At 35.1% G+C, this 21435-nt stretch overlaps 1 protein-coding gene across 1 annotated transcript in view; it reads right to left on the bottom strand.

Annotated features, from left to right (window-relative positions):
• The window catches only part of LOC127878444 (coiled-coil domain-containing protein 158-like), an 83090-nt gene that overhangs the window by 40308 nt on the left and 21347 nt on the right, over positions 1–21435 (bottom strand). The window contains exons 9-16 of the mRNA XM_052424969.1: positions 20656–20685; positions 16016–16126; positions 14318–14432; positions 11693–11812; positions 10763–10960; positions 7904–8592; positions 7335–7444; positions 4144–4322 (exon numbers count right to left, since the gene is read on the bottom strand). Coding sequence (XP_052280929.1) covers positions 4144–4322; positions 7335–7444; positions 7904–8592; positions 10763–10960; positions 11693–11812; positions 14318–14432; positions 16016–16126; positions 20656–20685 — 1552 coding nt within the window. The remainder of the gene's footprint in view (positions 1–4143; positions 4323–7334; positions 7445–7903; positions 8593–10762; positions 10961–11692; positions 11813–14317; positions 14433–16015; positions 16127–20655; positions 20686–21435) is intronic.

The following is a 21435-nucleotide window of genomic DNA, read 5'->3' as shown; positions in this document are numbered from 1 at the left end:
AAAACATCTGCCGAACAAAAGCCAAAAGCATACGAGTATGTAAAATTCTGGTGATCACTTAAACAAAGAAGAATATTCTTCCTTTTCAGTAAAGTTACCATGGCATCATAATGGGATAGCTTTCTTATTTAACCAACTCTTTAAACATAGTTATATTTTAAGTAACACTAATCATTCTATAAATAACAGCAATAGTCTTCATTGTTTCCCAATGCATGGTATGAACACTTCTCAATCTCATAATCTGTATATTGTAAGTAAAATGTGGCTGAGCGTGGTATAGTTTTTTTATACCTATACCCTAACTGTGATAATGTTTTGTGTTTGTTCATTAAAACATGTGGTTTTTTTACACTATTTACTTTAATATTTTAAGGACTAACTTACAGCTATAAATAAAAACATGCAATTCATCAAAAATGTGAAATTTTAGATTATATTATTATTACCATGGTAACCATGGTAACATATTTATAAGTAATATTATCATTTGTTCAGTCCATTGATAGGTTGTCATGTACACACAACACAGTTCAATTTTCATGCTGATTATGCATGAATTCATAATTTTACATCAGTTTCAGTAAACTAATAGTATAACTTCTTTTTGTCATTAAACAATTCAGCACTAGCAAATAATACAGTTTATATCAATTCAGCACTTTAAGGGTTAAAATACATTGTCAAATTTACAATTTGATAAGTACTACCATAGGATCACACCCCATTTTGTTCTAAGTACTGAATCAGCAGAGATGTAGCTATAAATGATACATCTTCAAAAAATAATTGAAAACCACATAATGATTTGGTAAATGAATGCCCAAGAAATATCAGAGATTGACAATCATGCTAGTATTCAGAAAAGCATCACTGTAATTAAAATGGAAGCAAAATGCTTCTTTAAGAGTATGTCTGAGTATACTTGATATCGGGTCTGCAGTAATGGATACATGTCCAGAGAATCTAATGATGTGAAATACAGGAGAAAAAATATCTCAGAAACCATTATGTTACACTTTACGAAAGGTTTAATCACCACCTTTGACAAAGAGCAATGTTCTTGATGGGGATGGGTTTTTAACTTTGATAAAGCAAGGCACAGGTTTGTCTGGACTAAAAACTTAATTGGTCAATTAATCTTCATTGTGCTGGTTTGTACATTTGAACTTTTCAGCAGTAAATTATAACTATTGCAAATCAATCCAGCATCAATCAGGCAAGGCAAATCAGAATGATGAAAACTGGATAGAAATGAAAAAGAACAATGTGCCTAAAAAAATGTTTCAGTGGTTTGACAAAATTCGGCCCTAAAACTTTTGAACCAGAGAGAGCAGTAAAAATAAAAACATAAATATCATTTAAGACCATTTTCTATAGTATAAGAGGTGAGTGCAAGGAATATAATTATGAAAATTATTGTGTACATATTTGTTCAGCTTTCTGCCAAACACATTAAGCTTTTTAAATGCTACCATATTAAACTATCAACTGTTTAACAAACAGTCTTGTTTTTTTTATCGGCTTAACAAAAATCAACATTAAATTTAACTATGCTTTTAAACTAAATCAAATGCCGGGAAAATTGGAACAATGCAAACAAATACTTTTTTCAATTCAGTCATTTTAAGTGCGACAAATCAGACAAACATCTATTTTCTAGTGGCATTTGCAATTATGGAAGCTTTGACTTGTTTATAATATGACACATTTCTGAAAAGAAACATTCTTCAAATTCTTAAAGTGTTTGTCAGACTTAATTGAAAGCAGGCATAAATCTAATAGTGCATCACCAACAATTAATATGATTTTGGTAGTCCAAACATAACACATTTATTTGTGTGGCATGGCATACAGAAGTTGCTAGTAAAAGGCTAACAAATTAATTTTGAAAAATATTACAGGACTGATTTTCCAAAAAACTATTTTTGATTAGAAGCAATTTATTTGGGTTTGCAGGCATTGTTTAAACTATGAGCTGGGTCTGGGAAAACTCAGCTTACTGCATTTGCGAAGTGTTGCACCAGTTAAGCCTGTGCAGTCCGCATAGGCTAATCGGCAATTTCCGCATTAACTGGGTTTTTGCTACGAACAGAAACAAGAGCTTTGTTTGTGAAACACAATGCCTCCTATTGCGCTTTGAAGCTGCACGGCAGCTATTTTAGAAAACAAGAGGGCTTGAAAGGCCCTAAGTCGCTCACCTGAGATTCAAAGGAACTGACCTGTTCTGTGCAGCCCAAGATGTCATTAGAACAAATGTTCTTACCAACTTTCATGACTAGTGAACACCCTGGCAGCCACGTTTTTCAACAGACCAGAACCATTTTCATACACATCCAAGATATCATTTAAACAAATATTCTGACAAAGTTTCATGAAGATTCATAAGTCCATATAAGGAAAAATGCCACGCCCACTGGTGACCATGTTTTTCAAGCAACTGAAACCATTTTCGAACTTGTCCAAAATATCCTTGGGACAAATCTTCTGACAAAGTTTCATGATGATCGTACAATCAATATGGCTTCTAGAGTGTTAACAAGGTTTAACTATAGCTGTATAAGGACAAATTCCATGCCCCCTTGGCAACCATGTTTTTCCACCGACCGGAACCATTTTCTATCTCATCCAAGATATCATTGGGACAAATCATCTGACCAAGTTTCATGATGATCGGACTATAAATGTGGCCTCTAGAGTGTTAACAAGGTTTTACTAAAGCATGATATATAATTATATAAGGCAAAAAGCCCCGCCCCCTGGTGGCCATATTTTTTAAGCAACCGAAACCATTTTCAAACTCTTCCAAGATATCATTAGGACAAATCTTCTGGCCAAGTTTCATGAAGATCGGAAAATAAATGTGGCCTCTAGAGTGTTAACAAAGTTTTACTATAGCCATATAAGAAAAAAATGCCCCCTCCCCATGGCTGCCATTTTTTCAACCAACCGGCATCATTTTTGAACTCGTCCAAGATATTATTGGGATGAATCTTCTGACCAAGTTTCATGAAGATCGGACAATAAATGTGGCCTCTAGAGTGTTAACAAGATTTTGCTATAGCCATATATAGCCATATAAGGAAAAATGCCCCACCCCTTGGCAGCCATGTTTTTCAAGCAAACGTAACCATTTTTAAACTCATTCAAGATATAATTAAGACCAATCTTCTGACCAAATTTCATGAAGATTGGACAATAAATGTGGCCTCTAGAGTGTTCACAAGGTTTTACTATAGCCATATAAGGAAAACTGCCCCGCCCCCTGGCGGCCAAGTTTTTTCACCGATCTGGACCATTTTCAAACTCGTCCGAGATATCAATGAAACCAATGTTTTGACCAAGTTTTATAATGATTGGGCAAAAATTGTGACTTCTAGAGTGTTCACAAGGTTTCTCTATAGCCATATAAGGAATGCTGCCCCGCCCCCTGGCGTCCATGTTTTTCAATGGACCAGAACCATTTTTGAGCTCAACCAACATATCATTTAGACAAACATTTTGATAAAGTTACATGAAGATTGGGCATTAAAGGTGACTTCTACAGTGTTCACAAGGTTTTTCTATTTTTTGACCTAGTGACCTAGTTTTTGACCCAGCATGACCCAGTTTCGAACTCAGTTGAGGAATCAATGGGACAAATGTTCTGACAAAATTTCATGAAGATCAAACAATAAATGTGGCCTCTAGAGTGTTCACAAGGCAAAATGTTGATGACGGACGACAGGCAATCACAAAAGCTCACCATGAGCACGTTGTGCTCAGGTGAGCTTAATAAAAGACCTTTGACCTTGAAGGATGACCATGACCTCTAACCACTAAAAATGTGCAGCTCAATGAGATACACAGGCATGCCAAATATGAAGTTGCTATCTTCAATATTGCAAAAGTTATGACCAACCTTAAAGTTTTGGGACAGACACACACATACAATGACAGACAGACAGGCCAAAAACAATATACCCCCGATCATTCCATCCGTTGGCATAAAAATATAATAGCAGAAAGTATCGTCCCTGATTAGCTTGTGAAGACTGCACGGGCTAATCTGGGATGACACTTTTACACATGGTAAAGCCCAATTCTTCCAGAACTAGCCTACAAATGTTAAAGTATGCTTTATTGTATGATGTGTTGACAAACCTTTAGGACATTGTCCAGTTGCTCCTGGTACCAGCGAATCTTGGACTGCATCGTGTCAATCAGACTGCGCTTTGCAGTCACTTCCTTCTGCATTTTGTCAGCTATTTTCACCGCTGAGTTGTCCACTGCTTCCCGTTTGCGTAAGGCCTTCTGTGCCATGCCAAGGTCTTGCTCTGTAGCTACAATCAAGATATCAATATTTTACAGAGTGAGACAATTTACCTTTTTTAAAAGAACAAGACAATCAACATTTTTACTTAGCAAGACAATCAACCTTTAAACAGAGCAAGATAATCAACCTTATAACAGAGTGAGAAAAGCAAATGTGTTACAGAGATAGACAATCCACCTTATACCAGAGCAAGACAATCAACCTTATAATAGAGTGAGACAATCAAACTTATTACAGAGCAAGACAATCAACCTTATTACAGAGTGGGAAAATCAAACGTGTTACAGAACAAGACAATCAACATTTTTACTTAGCAAGACAATCAACCTTTAAACAGAGCAAGATAATCAACCTTATAACAGAGTGAGACAATCAACCTTATTACAGAGTGAGACAATCAAACTTGTTTCAGAGAGAGACAATCAACCTTATAACAGAGCAAGACAATCAACCTTATAACAGAGGAAGACAACCAACCTTTAAACAGAGCAAGACAATCAACCTTTCTTACAGAGCAAGACAATCAACCTTTTTACAGAGCAAGACAATCAACCTTTCTAACATAGCAAGACAATCAACCTTTCTTACAGAGCAAGACAATCAACCTTTTTACAGAGCAAGACAATCGACCTTTTTACAGAGCAAGACAATCGACCTTTTTACAGAGCAAGACAATCGACCTTATTTCAGAGCAAGACAATCAACCTTATAACAGAGCAAGACAATCAACCTTTTTACAGAGCAAGACAATCAACCTTTTTACAGAGCAAGACAATCAACCTTTTAACAGAGCACGACAATACCACAGAGTGAGACAATCAACAATTTTACAGAGCGAGACAATCAACCTTAAAACAAAGGAATACAATCAACCTTTAAACAGAGCAAGACAATCAACCTTTCTTACAGAGCAAGACAATCAATCTTTTTACAGAGCAAGACAATCGACCTTTTTACAGAGCAAGACAATCGACCTTTTTACAGAGCAAGACAATCGACCTTATAACAGAGCAAGACAATCAACCTTTTTACAGAGCAAGACAATCAACCTTTTTACAGAGCAAGACAATCAACCTTTTTACAGAGCATGACAATATCACAGAGTGACACAATCAACATTTTTACAGAGCGAGGAATACAATCAACCTTATAACAGAGCAAGACAATCAACCTTTTTACAGAGTGAGACAATCAACCTTTTTACAGAGCAAGACAATCAACCTTATAACAGAGCAAGACAATCATTCTTATAACAGAGTGAGACAATCAACTTTATAACAGAGTGAGACAATAAACCTTATAACAGAGGAAGACAATCAACCTTTTAACAGAGTGTGACAATCAACCTTATAATAGAGTGAGACAATCAACCTTAAATAACAGAGTGAGACAATCAACATTATAACAGAGCAAGACAATCAACCTTTCTTACAGAGCAAGACAATCAACCTTTCTTACAGAGTGAGACAATCAACCTTTCTTACAGAGTGAGACAATCAACCTTTCTTACATAGCAAGACAATCAACCTTTCTTACAGAGCAAGACAATCAACCTTTCTTACAGAGCAAGACAATATCACAGAGTGACACAATCAACATTTTTACAGAGCGAGGAATACAATCAACCTTATAACAGAGCAAGACAATCAACCTTTTTACAGAGTGAGACAATCAACCTTTTTACAGAGCAAGACAATCAACCTTATAACAGAGCAAGACAATCATTCTTATAACAGAGTGAGACAATCAACTTTATAACAGAGTGAGACAATCAACCTTATAACAGAGGAAGACAATCAACCTTATAACAGAGTGTGACAATCAACCTTATAATAGAGTGAGTCAATCAACCTTAAATAACAGAGTGAGACAATCAACAATATAACAGAGCAAGACAATCAACCTTTCTTACAGAGCAAGACAATCAACCTTTCTTACAGAGTGAGACAATCAACCTTTCTTACAGAGTGAGACAATCAACCTATCTTACATAGCAAGACAATCAACCTTTCTTACAGAGCAAGACAATCAACCTTTTTACAGAGCGAGACTAGCAACCTTTCTTACAGAGCAAGACAATCAACCTTTATGCATAGCAAGACAATCAACCTTTTTTCACAAAGCAAGACAATCAACCATATAACAGAGCAAGACAATCAACCTTATAACAGAGTGAGACAATCAACCTTATTACAGAGCAAGACAATCAACCTTTCTTACGGAGCAAGACAAGCAACCTTATTACAGAGCAAGACAATCAACCTTTATGCAGAGCAAGATAAGCAACCTAATAACAGAGGAAGACAATCAACCTTTTTTTACAAAGCAAGACAATCAACCTTAGTACATAGCAGGACAATATAATAGAGCGAAACAATCAACCTTTTTGCAAATTAGCATTCAACTAAAGTTAACTGTTTCACATTGAGAAAATGTTTTTTTATGTAACTATTTTTCAAAATACTGTCTTTAGATCAATTTCTTATTGTCACAGCACTGACAAATACCCCCAGACTACGTATAGCCTTAAATGTAATACCCTGTCCAAGTTTCTTATAGAGATCATTATTATTTTAGCAATTTTGAACATCGGATAATACATTTTAAAATGCATTAATCCATATCATGAGGTGCAATGCAGGGAAGTTTGTATGTAATACAATGAAAGGTGTAGGAATTCTTTGGTGGATAATTTAATGTAAATGAATCAAAAGAGAGACTTCCATGGTGATTCCAGTTTAATCTGCTGTGCTTTATTGCACAGATCTTAAAAATAATGCCGTTGAGACTATACATTGATAGTCTAACAAAAAAACTTTGGCCATGTTCTGGAAAAAACAGGGCCTTACGCAAGTGAATAAAGATTTGTCCAAGATTAGCCTGTGCACTTTGCAAAGCCTAAACAGGGATGACACTTTAATGGTAGTTGTTGTTTAAAGGAAGTCTCTATTTAGCAACACTTTAAGCCCAGACCCTATTTCTCCATAACAAGGCTCCTTAATGCTTTACAGGCACCTACATTTGAGTCGATACTGCAGTTTAGAGATGGTCCTCTCCAGCTGGTATTTCTGACTCTCCAGCTCTTTTTTTAGGCTGTCTCTCTCCTCTGTTAGGCTTGAGACCTCATACCTGTCAAAATCACATTCAGATTTAACGCAGTGTGACGAAAATACGCAAGAAAATTTAAAGGAAAGATCTAAGCAGAAGTCCCTATGTGAAGTATGACTGTATATGTTGTATGACTTTGTCTCTAGTTTTACTTCGGTTTTGAATTATGCATATTTTATATTTAATACACCCACCCTTTATTTGAAGCTGATAGACACAGTCTAAGTAAAGCACATTTCATAACATAGGAATTTAAAGTCTTTATAAACATAACCACAACCAAGAACCAATATACAAGGCTAACTGTGTCACTCGCCAATGTTGGTCCAAAATTATACCAATTTACTAGATTTTCTTCAACTTTTATTCTGACAGAATATTGAAAATTTTGCTAGAGACAAACTTGACCCAATGGTAGTCCTTGTATACAGAGCTATAGCCATTCTAACAAGAACTGCACCAATAACCACACCAACTCACCTGCTATCTTTCAGCTCCTTAAACAAAGTTTCTTTCTCTTGTTGTATGATGGCCATTTCCTGACCCTTCAGGTCCACCTCTCCCACCATCTTCTGTCGCTCCATCTCCAATTCCCTCACGCGCTTCTCCCTGATCTTCATCTTCTTTGCCATGGTGTCCTTGGTTGCCCTCAGCTCTTCAAGGGCGCTCGTCATTTCCTGCAGCTGATGCACCAGCACGTCTCGCTCCTCTTGGAGGTTATCTGCGTTTCTAGCGTTAGCCTCGAACATTTGCTGCAGACTAGTCAACTGCTCTTGTAAGGCAGTGGAACTTTTCTCTTTCTCCTCGATTTGAATCGTCAGTCTCTCGCGTGTCATTTTCAGTTGCCCAAGCTCACTATTCTTCTGCTCCATGATGTTGAAGTAGTAGTCACGCTCCTGGGTCACCCGGTCAAAATCTGACGACTTCGCGGTGAGCATGTCAGTGAGATGCTTTCTCTCTGCTATCGTGGCCTCGTACTGGACTTTCAGTGTGTCTGCCCGATCGCTGGACTCTCGAGTCTGGTGTTTAAGATCCTTTTGCTCTGCTTTTGTGGTCTCTAGCTCGAGGGATATCCGGTTGCACTTCTGACTGACCTCGCTGAGTTGCTGCGTTAGGCTGCCTATTTTCTCCATGTGTCGCTCACGTTCTTGCTTCTCGATCATGGACACCTGTAGGGAAACAAATTGCATGTATATGAACATTTTGTTTCATAATCTGTGTATTAGGATTATGCATGAATAAGAAATCACTTCAGAACCAAAAACAACAATCCCCAAAAAATAGCTCAATCAATTTCATTGTTTATAAAAAGATGTTGTCAAATATAATAACTTCATACATTTCAAAATGCTTTCTTTAATTTATATTAATCAGACTAATTTAAGCATCAATAATCAGAACAGCAATATTGAAAATTTTCACTACACTTATGAACTAGTGATCATAACCGGTGTATCTCCAGCCAACGGTGCATTTTGGTCAAGTGTTAACTAAAATGAGTGATTGTGCACACAAACTTGTTTATGTAATTTCAAATTAATGGCAATAATTTCTTAATAATGCAATAGCAAAACCTTAAAGGGGCCTTTTTGCGCATGGGTAAATTGACAAAATTGAAAAAAGTTCTTTCAGATTCGCAAATTTTCATTTAAGTTATGATATTTGTGAGGAACCAGTAATACTGAACATTTACCATGCTCTAAAATAGCCATTATATGCATCTTTTGATGATTTAAAACCCCGAAAATTATAAAGCTTTGCAAAAAGGAAACGAATAAATAATTTGGAGAGTTATGTTGTTGTCGTTATATTTTGTGAAATTATGAGGATTGATTACATGAAGTATAAAATACATCTGGAAGAATGGCCGAGTGGTCTAAGTGGGAGACTTTTTACTCCAGGACTTCAGGGGTCAGTGGTTCGAGCCCTGCTGAGGGTTACCTTTTTTTTCTTTTCTTTAATCTTATTCTTGATTATTACTGGAGCTTTTTATATCCAATGTTAACATTTATGAATATAAAGCATTTAATGATAAATTTCAAAACATGCCAAAATCTGTGAAAAGGCCCCTTTAACAATAGCACTTAATAGATAATTGTTGTTTTAAAGTTTGAAACAAATTGCACTCAAAATGTAGGAGTTTAAAATGCACAGAAGCATGTAATTTTAGGTACAAGGCAATAACTTCTTCAAAAATAACTTAAGCGTAAAACCTTGCCAAAAGCGCTGCAGCACATGCAGATAATAATTTAGAAAAGGTTTGACCAAATATCTCATGGAAAATGTACGATTAACCAAGCAAGAGTGTGACAGACTGACACTAGCCAACGCACATGCGGATCAAATGACATCTGCCATTTAGGCCAAAAAAAATTATTAAAATGATTTTCGGATTTTTTTCTAAAAGTGTCGGGTAGGAGGACGGAAAAAAAAAGAAAAAAAAAGATGGGTGACCAAATATGCACTCATTTTAAAAATGTTATGGTATGAAGTTCTTTTTACTAAGCAACCACAGTGATTTTTTTCAAACATGTTGATTTGCAAAACGATCATAATCAGAGTGTAGGTCTTGATGTCCAGTTTTTAAATTAGTTTGAATTTTTAAAAATATCTTAACTAGTTCAAAAGTTATGCAATTTTTTCACTTGTCTGTAATAAACTTTTTGGTGATTTTTTTATGTGTTTTTTTCACAAGGAATCCATATGTTTCATTAAAAATACTTTATCTCAACAAACAACCAATAAGCTATTGAGGTTTAAAAGAAACATTTATAGTTTATTGTCCAGTAAAAATCAATACCGCTGACAAATACAAATAACATAATAAAACGCTTTTCAGGGGTTTCACTGGCCCAAAAAAAGTTGTCGCAACTTTATCGCAGTGTGAAAACCGCCCATAATTCAAACTTAATCAATAAGGACAATCATTTAAGGGTCCAAAAATCATTTAATTAAAAAATTCTGGCCTTATATCCTTTTAAGTCTTTCAGTGGGGTAGATAAGTAAACATTACAGACAAATAGATTCACATAGCTTATATTTACAAAACTCCTTTAAGAAATTCATAATATTCCATAAATCTCTGACTGTTTAATGTTTAGGCTTTTTTACATTTTAATACCTTCAACCTGTGAAAAGGGCAAAGATATTTTGCATGAAACTATTATAAAAAAATTCATCAGAAAAGTTCACGCAAACACAATTTAAAGAAATATTTAAATATTTCCCTAAGGAACTCTGCTTTTCTCTCAAACACAATTCAAATTAAGATTTCCTTTTGGAGCTTTGCATAAACTGGATCAGACCCACAGAACCAAACACAAAGCCTCTATCGGGCACCTTTTCCGAGACGGTGGCACTACACTCCTGTTTGACAGAGGCAAGCATCTTCTCGAGCCTGTCGACGTCGCGTGTCTTCTCCTCCAACCTGGCCTCCAGTTGGGCCTGCTTTGCCCGCAGTTCTCCCTCTCTCTCCCAGAACTTGCCCGAACTCTCCTTCTCTGATGATATGTCCTTTGTGAGTCGGTTGATTGTCAGCTAGTAATACAGAATACAGAATATGTTTTAACAGTCTTAATGACGTTATTTTTCTTCAGTGAGTTTATGTTTAGCTAGACATTCTGAAAGAATATAATGTGATAATGATGGGAAAAGAATTAATTTTAAAATAATGAAAAGTATATCATTTAATCTTGTGACTTTACATTTTTAAAAGCATCTAATCAAATTTTGTATTCAAATCTTTCATTTTAAATGTTCTCACCAATACAAACATCATGTGACTGGAACACACCCAAACATTTATATACAATGCTATTTCAAACTTAATTCAGGCATTTATCACTTAATTATGAGAGCATGTTACAACAATACTGAACAAGAGCACTGCATAACGGGTGCCAACGCTCTGCTGCGGGTGCAGTTTTGAATAAATGAAGTCACAGTGACCTTGACCTTTGACCAAGTGACCCAAAAATGGGTGGACGTGTAGAACTCATCAAGGCACAGCTACATAAGAAATTTCAAAGTTGTAGGTGAAAGCACTTTGGTTTTAGAGCCAATGTTCAAAAGGTGAACAAAATCGTGAGGCTTAAGCACGACGCGGATGACGGACAACACGACACGACAAGCTGGCTATGACAATACCTCGGGTTTTCTCCGAAAAACAGCCGAGCTAAAAATTTATAAAAAGCACAGTTAAAGAATTTGTAGTGGGTTAATCATTTAATATCGATAACACAAATGACTAAATAAACAAAGTTTTCTTACCTGAAGATCTGCCACCTTGGATTCCATGTTGGAGTGATTTCTGATCGCCTCATCACGTTCTGTCCGCAACTTGGACATCTCCTTTTCTGTCTCACTTAGTTTGTGTTCCAAAGACTCTCTCTGTAATTTTACATTCCAGACATGTTGTGTCAAAGCAGGACTAAATGTCAGAAATATAAACTCGCATTTCCAGCCCATTTGCCCACATTTACTCTATCAGTACTTCAACATTTCAAATGTACCGGTATGTAAAAAACCCTCTCGGATCAAACCAGTGGTATATAAATAATCTATTTATGTAAAACACACGCAATGATTATGCTTTTTTTGCGAAAACAATTCCAAAAACCCTCTCAATCATGTAAGTTTATACTTGTGATGGAAGAGCTCATTATAAGACCTCAGTCGTAAACTTCCTGATTGTTTTTAGATTTGTTGAGTGTCACATAATTGGTCAGACCTGTTTACCCTACCGATTGCTTCTCAGTAGTATGGAGGGCATCTCTCAGTAGTTTTGGGCTGTTGTCAGTAGTTTTTAAACTTTTCAATCATTTTAAGCATTAAAACACCATGACTGGGTCACATATCAGTTTAACGGTACATAAAGCATTAGATGAATTTACTTGCTAATAATTTAATCTGTTAAGTGATTTTTTTTTTGCTTTGATTTGTTACAGCCTGTGCCATTTGGATTGGGAAAATTAGCGGGATAAACCATGAAATTGGAAAAAATAGCGCGATAAACCATGAAATTTGAAAAAATAGCGCGATAAACCATGAAATTGGAAAAAATAGCGCGATAAACCATAAAATTGGGATACATTAAGCATTATACATATGATTATAAGTAACAGAATTATAATTGTTTTTAAGTGCATGTTTGACAGCATTTTATATTATAAAGTGCTGCTTAAATGTCTTCTTACAATGAAGACAATATTCAGTTAATATCCATCCACATGCATATTAAACTTGCAATAATCTTTCGATTCTTTAATACACCATTTGATCATAAGCTCTTTAAGAGTAGCTATTAATTTTATTTAGTATTTTTTTTTAAATTAAATATCATAAGGGGAAAACATAAACAAATATTGACAAACACCCTTTAGTGTTCTTGTTGTGTTAATGATGTATTAAATGGAGTAAAAATAATATATTTTATTTGTTTACCTTTCAATATCTTGCACTTGACAACCTCAGTTCAATGCTATTTCATTAAACTGTACAGCGCAATGAACATAATAAAGCAATATGCATATGAATCTGAGTATACACAGATCCACTAACATATAAATCAAATCATGTTTGTCTCTTTCCATTTTCAAAGGATACTAATAGTATTATAATAAATGCTTTAACTTTGTGAGTGGACTGAACTCCAATTTTTCAACACTCGTTTCCGTGACGCACACGCACATTCACTGTGCAGATTTCTGATAAATATTTTATTTTTATTTTTTTTTATCTCGAACGTAGTATGTTGTGTTAATTTACACACGCATTAAATTATTCTCTAATGACCATATGATATCCGTTGTTAATTTGAATGGTATTTATTATTTTCGCCGTGAATTGCAATTTCTCTTCTGCTTGCCGCCATCTTGGACGTGTGTAAAAACAGGCGTGCTCAATCCCGATACATCGACTTTCGTCGGTATTCTCCCCAAAAGAGAGATGCGTATACTGGATAGCCACGTAAAATCGTATATATTTGGCTAAATTTGCGAACCAATTCGCAAGTCAGTTGTCGTTCAATGACGACTCGACAAGGTCGATTAGCACTCGTTCCCCGGGAGGCTTGAAATTTAACGTTGTTTACTAGGCAAGCGCCAAAATGATTATGATTGATAAATTAACCGTTAAGACCAAAAATAAGCAAAAGTACGATTAAAAACTGAAATTTGACCATTTTGATTGATGGATCCGTAGTTTTTCAGTACAAATCCGTAGTGCGTAGTTAAGCCAAATATTCCGTAGTAACTACGGCGAATCTGTAGAAGTAAACAGGTCTGAATTGGTGTATTTTAGGTATATTCCTTGTTCGCTATAATGCACACCCTGGGGCTACGTCAGTGTTGCTGGGGACCAATAAGATAACCACATGCATCTACTCTATAGTGTTTAACATCATAAGAATCGTGTCTAGTGTTGCGTCACTCTTTGTCCTTAAAATATGCTCAGGCACTGATTTTTCTTCTCGCAATAAAAAACCATGTGTTTCGCTTTGAGAGCAAAACCCAATGATGTTTCTTATGCTTTTCATGATAATGAAGTACTGTCGTCAATTTGTTGTGGAAGTCGTTGTTTTCGCGATGTCGATCTTTAAAGGCGTAATCTTGAAAGTTCTGAGAAAACTGGGCATAATGCTTGTGCGTAAAGTGTCGTCCCAGATTAGCCTGAGCAGTCCGCACAGGCTAATCAGGGGCGACACTTTCCGCTTTTATGACATTTTTCGTTTTAATGAAGTCTCTTCTTAGCAAAAATACAATTTAGGCGGAATGTATCGTCCCTGATTAGCCTGTGCAGACTGCACAGGCTCATCTGGGACGACAATTTACGCACATGTATTATGCCCAGTTTTCTCAGAACACGACTCATTGGATGAGAAACCACATAACTGACCTTGCTGCTGTACTTGTCCCTCTCCTCATGCAGCTCCTCTCTCAGGTGACGTATCTTGTTCTCCAGGTCTGTCACTGTTTCCTCCTTCAACTTGAGCTGCTGCTGGTGCTGCCCCCTGGGAGAAACGTGATGATAAATTACCGCTATTTGCCTACTGTGATGGAAATATAAGGAAAGAGACATCCGCCCATATGGCACGGACTTCCAGTTTTGTCTGAAAACTCTGCATATGTCAAACACAAGCTGCTGGTGGCAAAATTTGACTTTTAACCTCTAAGTGTGGCCTTGACCTTTGAGATAATTAGACAGGTGATACACACAACATTCAGCTAGTCTCCTCATGTAATTCATTTGATGGAAATTGTTTTAAAATTGAATTGATACATGAAAAAAGTCACGCAGGAAGACTCAAACACCAAAATTCATTAACTTTAAAACGTTTCAGAAAAAAATCAGTAAAAGTATTATTTTACAGAAAACTGCTAAGGCCAAGGCCAATTACTTTGTCAAAAATCAATGGACTGAAACGAAACTTGAACTTGATCTGTTAGTCATGCAGCTAGCCTCACTCAACAAAAGTGATGTCAGTATATGAAAGCATTTTTGGATTTTTTTATGGATAACAGTTATTTTAAAGAAAATTCCTAAGTCCATGGCCTGTTACTTCCTCAAAAACAAGTGGACAGAAACAAATCTCTAACTTGATCTGGAATTTATGTAGGCAGACTCAAACACACAAAATCAGGTCAATATCTGAAAGAATGTCTGTAAAAACTCTGGTGAACTAATGTTCTTCAGAAAAAGTCCAAGGCACATAACTTCGCCAAAAATCAAATGACAGGAATGAACCTCGAACATGTTATGTACATATAAGTCATGCAGGTAAACTCACACACCAAAAATCAGGTAAATATCTGAAAGCCTTAAGGATAAAAACGCGTAAACAGAATGCCGGACAGATGGACGGCAGATGGACAGTGCTACTGCTATATGCTACCCTTCCCGGGGCATAAAAAGTCAGTTCTATCACATTTTATCTTTATGACATAATCCTTTCTACACCTTGCGCCACAACATGGCAAAACTGTTTAACATACATGAATGGAACTTACTTTCAAAGAACAAAAGGCCATATCTCAATATCCTTTTTGCAAATTACAGATTTCTTCTATTTGTCTCATCAAAATAACCTGCCTTTAATTGTTTTTGATGCATTTTTCCACAAAGCTTTCCTAAAAAGCACTAGAAAAAATATTTCTTTAAAATTTATTGAATTTGACGCAAACAATATGTATCTTTTGTAACAACAATGACCTCTTTCCAAATTTTAAATATAAAAATAAAATTGTTTTTAGAATCAATTTTGCTTGACTTAAAATTTTTATCATTGAGTTTTTCATTTTTGAAACTCCTCTATAGCTAAGAGTTGCATGTTTCAAACTTAAAGTTTCCACAAATCTACTTTCTCTATAAACCCATGAAAACTGTGCATAATGCATGTGTGTAAATTGCTGTCAAAGATAAGCCTGTGCAGATGCTCCCTATTACCGGTAACAAAAAAATCAATATAAGTGGAAAGTGTCATCCTTGATAAGCCTGTGCGGACTTCACTTTCTAATCTAGGACGACACTTTACGCACATGAATTAAGCAACGTTTTCACAGAACAGGGCTCCTACAAAACTTATCGTTCACATACTGAATGTTGGAGAGCTGTGACTCCAAGGAGGCGGCCTGCTTGCGGGCGTTGTTGGCTCTCTCATTGATAGTGGTCATCTGGCGCTCATGGTCCGCCGTCATTTGAGTGATCCTGCAAACAAACTTGCAGCCATAAAAATATTGTCTCAGGCCTATTCCAACTGTGAAAATACATGAAAATATTGTAAACTACTTTTTTTCTCTAACATATTATTTTGTACATACCATCTTGTATATCTTTCAATAAATAGTTTAAATGGACTCTTGTTCAGAGCTGTTATGTAACTTAACACTTTCCTGCAGTTGTTCTTTTTTCCAGTTTGTTTCAACATTTTAAAATTCTTTAGCTTGTGTTACTTTCATTTATTGAAATGAACTTTCTTAAAGAATTTATCATTATTGAAAGTTAATTTAAAAGCAAAATGTTTAATTATAGGATAATTTTTAGCAAAATTGTGAAGTAAACCACTTTGCCTAGGACCACAATTAGTTTAGTTCAAATTTGCACATTGACCAAATTATTCACAAGATGAAAATGCTGTTGAAGGTTATCTGTACTGATACAATATAGACATGAATATCTCCAACGCTGCAACAAAGATTGTAAGAAGAATGTGCCAAATATAAGCATAAATAAATACAGTCAATCTTGTATTAAGAGACCACTCAAGGGAGTAATCAAAAGTGGTCTCTTAATAAAACGGTCTTTGAATACAAAAGGCCATTCTGGAAGAATGCTTACCCTCAATTTTAATCTATATGAAGGATTATCTCTTTTATCCACAATGATTTTAACTTTTATAATAAAATGAATATAAACACAATACATAAACAATATTTTACTTATAATGTGTTTTATTTTTCACTTATTATAAATTATCATTTATTATAAATCAATTGTGTGTACATATTTATTTGCAAAAACAACATAGACAAGGAAATATTTTTCCTAAGAACAAAGAATTTTGCTAAAAATGTGTAACAGTCTACATATACATGTGTACAGCTAAAACTAGAAATAAATGTCAGAAGCCAAAAGCTATGCTATATTATCACACGTATTTCTCTTTCCGTTTCTATATTGCACGTTTTTTTTCACCTGACACATTATTTTCCACGTCTTCAAGCACCTCAGCTTTACGCTTAAGAATGTTCTGAATTTGGGTTTTTCCGACTCCAATCTCGTCTGCGATTTTACGTGCACTTATACTGTTTGACAATTCCAAAACCCGAATTTTCTCGTTCAACGTTAACACTTTTTGTTTTGACATTTTAATTTCTGCATGTACGCTTAAGGAAATCTGACTCGATTATGATACATAATGAGCTGAAAAAATTAAAACACGTCAATTGAAAACAAACAATCAGACCTGGTTGGAAAATTTATTAAGTAAATAACAATGTGATTGGCTTACAAATATCTACTAATTAGCATTATTACAAATTGGTAATGTACGGATTTCGACAGATGTTGCCGATTAATAGTTTATTTTCCGCACTTCTCAGGAAATGTTTGTCGCGTACAGTGCATTGTTTCTGCACCTGTTATCTATACTCGAGAAAAATCGGCATTGTCTCTTAACGATCCACATAGTAAACTATTTAAGCTGTAGACTGTGCGCAATACGTTCCCCTATTATTCAACTCAATAAATTAATACGCAGTCTACAACAATACCGGTCAGAACCGGTCAACGAGACAAAGCATAATCATAATGGTTGTGAAAACAAAGCAGAGGTGTAACAGTACATCTTATCGGCTTAGATAAACAATTAACACGGATTTGTCCCTGAAAGATCGATAGATTAACCACTTTTACCTCCTAGTGGTCGCTTAATACAAGATTCGGACATCAAAATACACACAAATCAGCGGTCGCTGGTCGCGTAAGACAAAAGTCGCTTAATACAAAATCATTATATAGCGAAAAAGCTCCGTGGGATTTCAAAATGGTCGCATAAGACAAAGGTCGCTTAATACAAGTGGTCGCATCCACAAGATTGACTGTATTTAACACTCTTAAGCATGATTATTCCATTATTATACATGTATCCCAGCTACGGATGTTGATTAAATATTAATATGCAGCTACTTATCCTTTTTTGGCACATCAACTTCCTGCATTTTAACAGTTGTTTTTACTTTTTCCTAAATGTAGCAACAATGCATCCTTTTACTGGATCAGCAGTGAAATACCATCATGACGAATTGAAAACGTAAAGTTGAAAGAATACAATTAGGTGTAATTCTCAAAGTGTAAAAGAATGTAGAGTGCCATATTTAGCTCAGGCTGGCCAAAAATTAATTACCTGCAATTTTATAAATTAAATAGGGTAAACTTATTTAATGACTCTAATTATTTCAATCCATATCTATGTATAATATTCTAATGATATTTGATTAAATAATCATATATACTTGCTATTCTATATATCATATACACATTATGGACAAGATAAATTGCATAAAGTACTATTATTTTTACATTCATTTATGTTGATGATTAATATAAAATGTTTTTCACATATATTTTTTACAAGATAGTTTCCCGTAGCAGGACATCAAGTTGATGTCCTGCTACGGGAAACTATCTTGTAATATTATACATAGATATGGATTGAAATAATTAGAGTCATTAAATAAGTTTACCTTATTTAATTTATGATAATAAGTTAAGGTAGATTATAATTACATATGATGATGATTGTTTTATTGTAAAATATCAATTAATTAAATATATAAAGCACACATTTAACATAAAATTAAGATACAATATGTAAGTGTTTAACGTCATTTCATTTTTGGCGAATTTTTACATTTTTTTTGGCGCCATTTTATATAACGCCATTTATGACGTCATCATGTACAACGTCATTTGACGTTTAAAAACATTTTTCTTTGTTATTTAAATTGTGCAGTCAAAAGACGTAAAAATGTAGTTAACATATAATTTCCAATGTTTTGATAAAGGCATTATGCCGAAACGTCAATTAAAGGAGTATAATCAGAGAGCCCTAAGAAACAGTCAAACAAAATAACTTCCCTACATTAAGTCTTGCAGAGAACTTACAATTATGGAGTCAAATTTAATGATTGTTTGAGACAATAATATGGAAACAAGCAAATATTGATGAAATGTACATTTATTTATATTTTGGCCACATAGAGGTAAAAAGCGATGATATCAAAATCCCAGGCAAGTGAAATATTGCCTTAATTTTACCTATAACGCCCATACAGAAAAGCAACCTATTAGTCACACACAAAACAAATAAGTTTATATTAAGAGTTATCCACTCCTAATCTTCAGAATACTAAATGTTTGAATAAAACAAATATTTTGTATCAACCAAATAATAAGTTGCAGTTAAATCAAGGTAGACAGAGCATTATGTTTTAGCATTTTACAACATGCATATGGGCCGTGCTCTGTGAAAAGAGGGTTTAATGCATGTGCATAAAGTGTTGTCTCATATAAGCCTGTGCAGTCTTTTTTTATTTTTCGTTTCGAGAAAATCTCTTCTTAGCAAAAATCCAGTTTAGGCGGAAAGTGGCGTCCCTGATTAGCACACTGCACAGGCTTATCTGAGACGAAACTTTACGCACATGCATTAAACAGCTTTCTCACAGAGCAAGGCCTATATCTATATCACATATTACTATTTTAATGTTCCTAGTGTGAAAATAAGCAACATTTTACAACTAGAAACTCCACAAGTAAGATGTATCACCTGACAGTGTGCATGAAATATGGGAAAAATATGTCACAAAGGACACCTTGCAAACTAAGTTTTCAAATCATGCTGAGGACAAAAAACAAGAGCACAGCATAATGGGTGCCACGCTCGGCTACAAAAGCTTGTCAGATTTTTTTTTGATTTTTTTTTTTAGAGGTCACAGTGACATTGACCTTTGACCTAGTGACCAAAAATGGGTGTGGCGTGTAGAACTCATCAAGGTGTATCTACATATGAAGTTTCAAAGTTGTAGGTGGAAGCACTTTGATTTTAGAGGCAATATTAAGGTTTTTGTTAAAGTTTTATATTAGAGGTCACAGTGACCTTGACCTTTGACCTAGTGACCCAAAAATGGGTGTGGCATGTAGAACTCATCAAGGTGCAACTACATATGAAGTTTCAAAGTTGTAGGCGGAAGCACTTTGATTTTAGAGCCTATGTTAAAGTTTAATATTAGAGGTCACAGTGACCTTGACCTTTGACCTAGTGACCCAAAAATGGGTGTGGTGTGTAGAACTCATTTAGGTGCATCTACATTTGAAGTTTCAAAGTTGTAGGTGGAAGCACTTTGATTTTAGAGCCAATGTTAAGGTTTTAGCAGACGCCTACAGCGGACCTCAGACGAGCTGGCTATGACAATAGCTCGGGTTTTCTCCAAAAACAGTCTTGCTAATAAGCATTAAAATAAATAAAGAGCAATTTGGCAGATAACCGTTCTTGGGCACTGCACTACTCCTCAAAGAGGCCATGTTGACAGTTATTCCCTAGCTGACAACAATAGCTCATTTCCAATTGTAAGGTGACACAATCATCTCTTTAGATAACTCAGAAATATGTCAAACATAAGAACAGTTTGTTGTTAAACACATGTGATTAAGTTTCAAAACATTAAACATATGTATACCTTTTACAAAGAGACAAGGTCTCGTCTTCTCTGAAATGCCCAAACATGTCTCAAATGCCCATACTCAAACTCAGTAGACAAACTTATAGTAAAACTTCCTCACACATATTCTTTACATAAAGACAGTATGAAAATAAAGTACCATCTATGAGATAATCATTAAATACCCCTAAAAGTATTTCTTTCATTCATAGTCCTTATCAGATTTAAATCCAAGGTAAATCGTCACCATATAATTTTTTGTTGTACTGAATTTTGTGCGAGTGCTTTTTTATTTTATCAACAGGCATATTAAATTAACTATTTGTATGTACTTGTATGCCATTTGGATCAGGATAAAAATAAATGTAAACAAGAGATTGCCAAGCAATATTGTCCCCTACCAGTGAAACTCCACCATTGTCAGTAAAAAATTTGTTGAATTTTTTTTTTTGCCATATCAACCAGAATTCTTGACGTAGGAACAAAATGAAATGATGTGCATACTCTCCATATTGCCATCTATCCATGTTTCAAGTTTCATAAAAAATATGAAGAACTTTTAAAGTTATCGCAGGATCCAGAAAAGTGTGACGGACATACAGACTGACAGACAGACTGACACACGGAGCGCAAACCATAATTCCCCTCCGGTTTCACCAGTAGGGGACATTAATCCCCAGCCATGATTCTTTTGACCTTCAAGTGTCACCCGTGCCTTCTGCACATTAAAAACAAGCAATGTGTTTGTGAAACACTATGTCCCCATATATTTGACCTTTGACCTTGAAGGATGACCTT

Source organism: Dreissena polymorpha, chromosome 4 (assembly GCF_020536995.1).
Source record: "Dreissena polymorpha isolate Duluth1 chromosome 4, UMN_Dpol_1.0, whole genome shotgun sequence".
Classification (NCBI taxonomy): domain Eukaryota; kingdom Metazoa; phylum Mollusca; class Bivalvia; order Myida; family Dreissenidae; genus Dreissena; species Dreissena polymorpha.
Note: the sequence above shows the minus strand (reverse complement) of the source record. Positions and strands in the feature narration are given on the sequence as shown.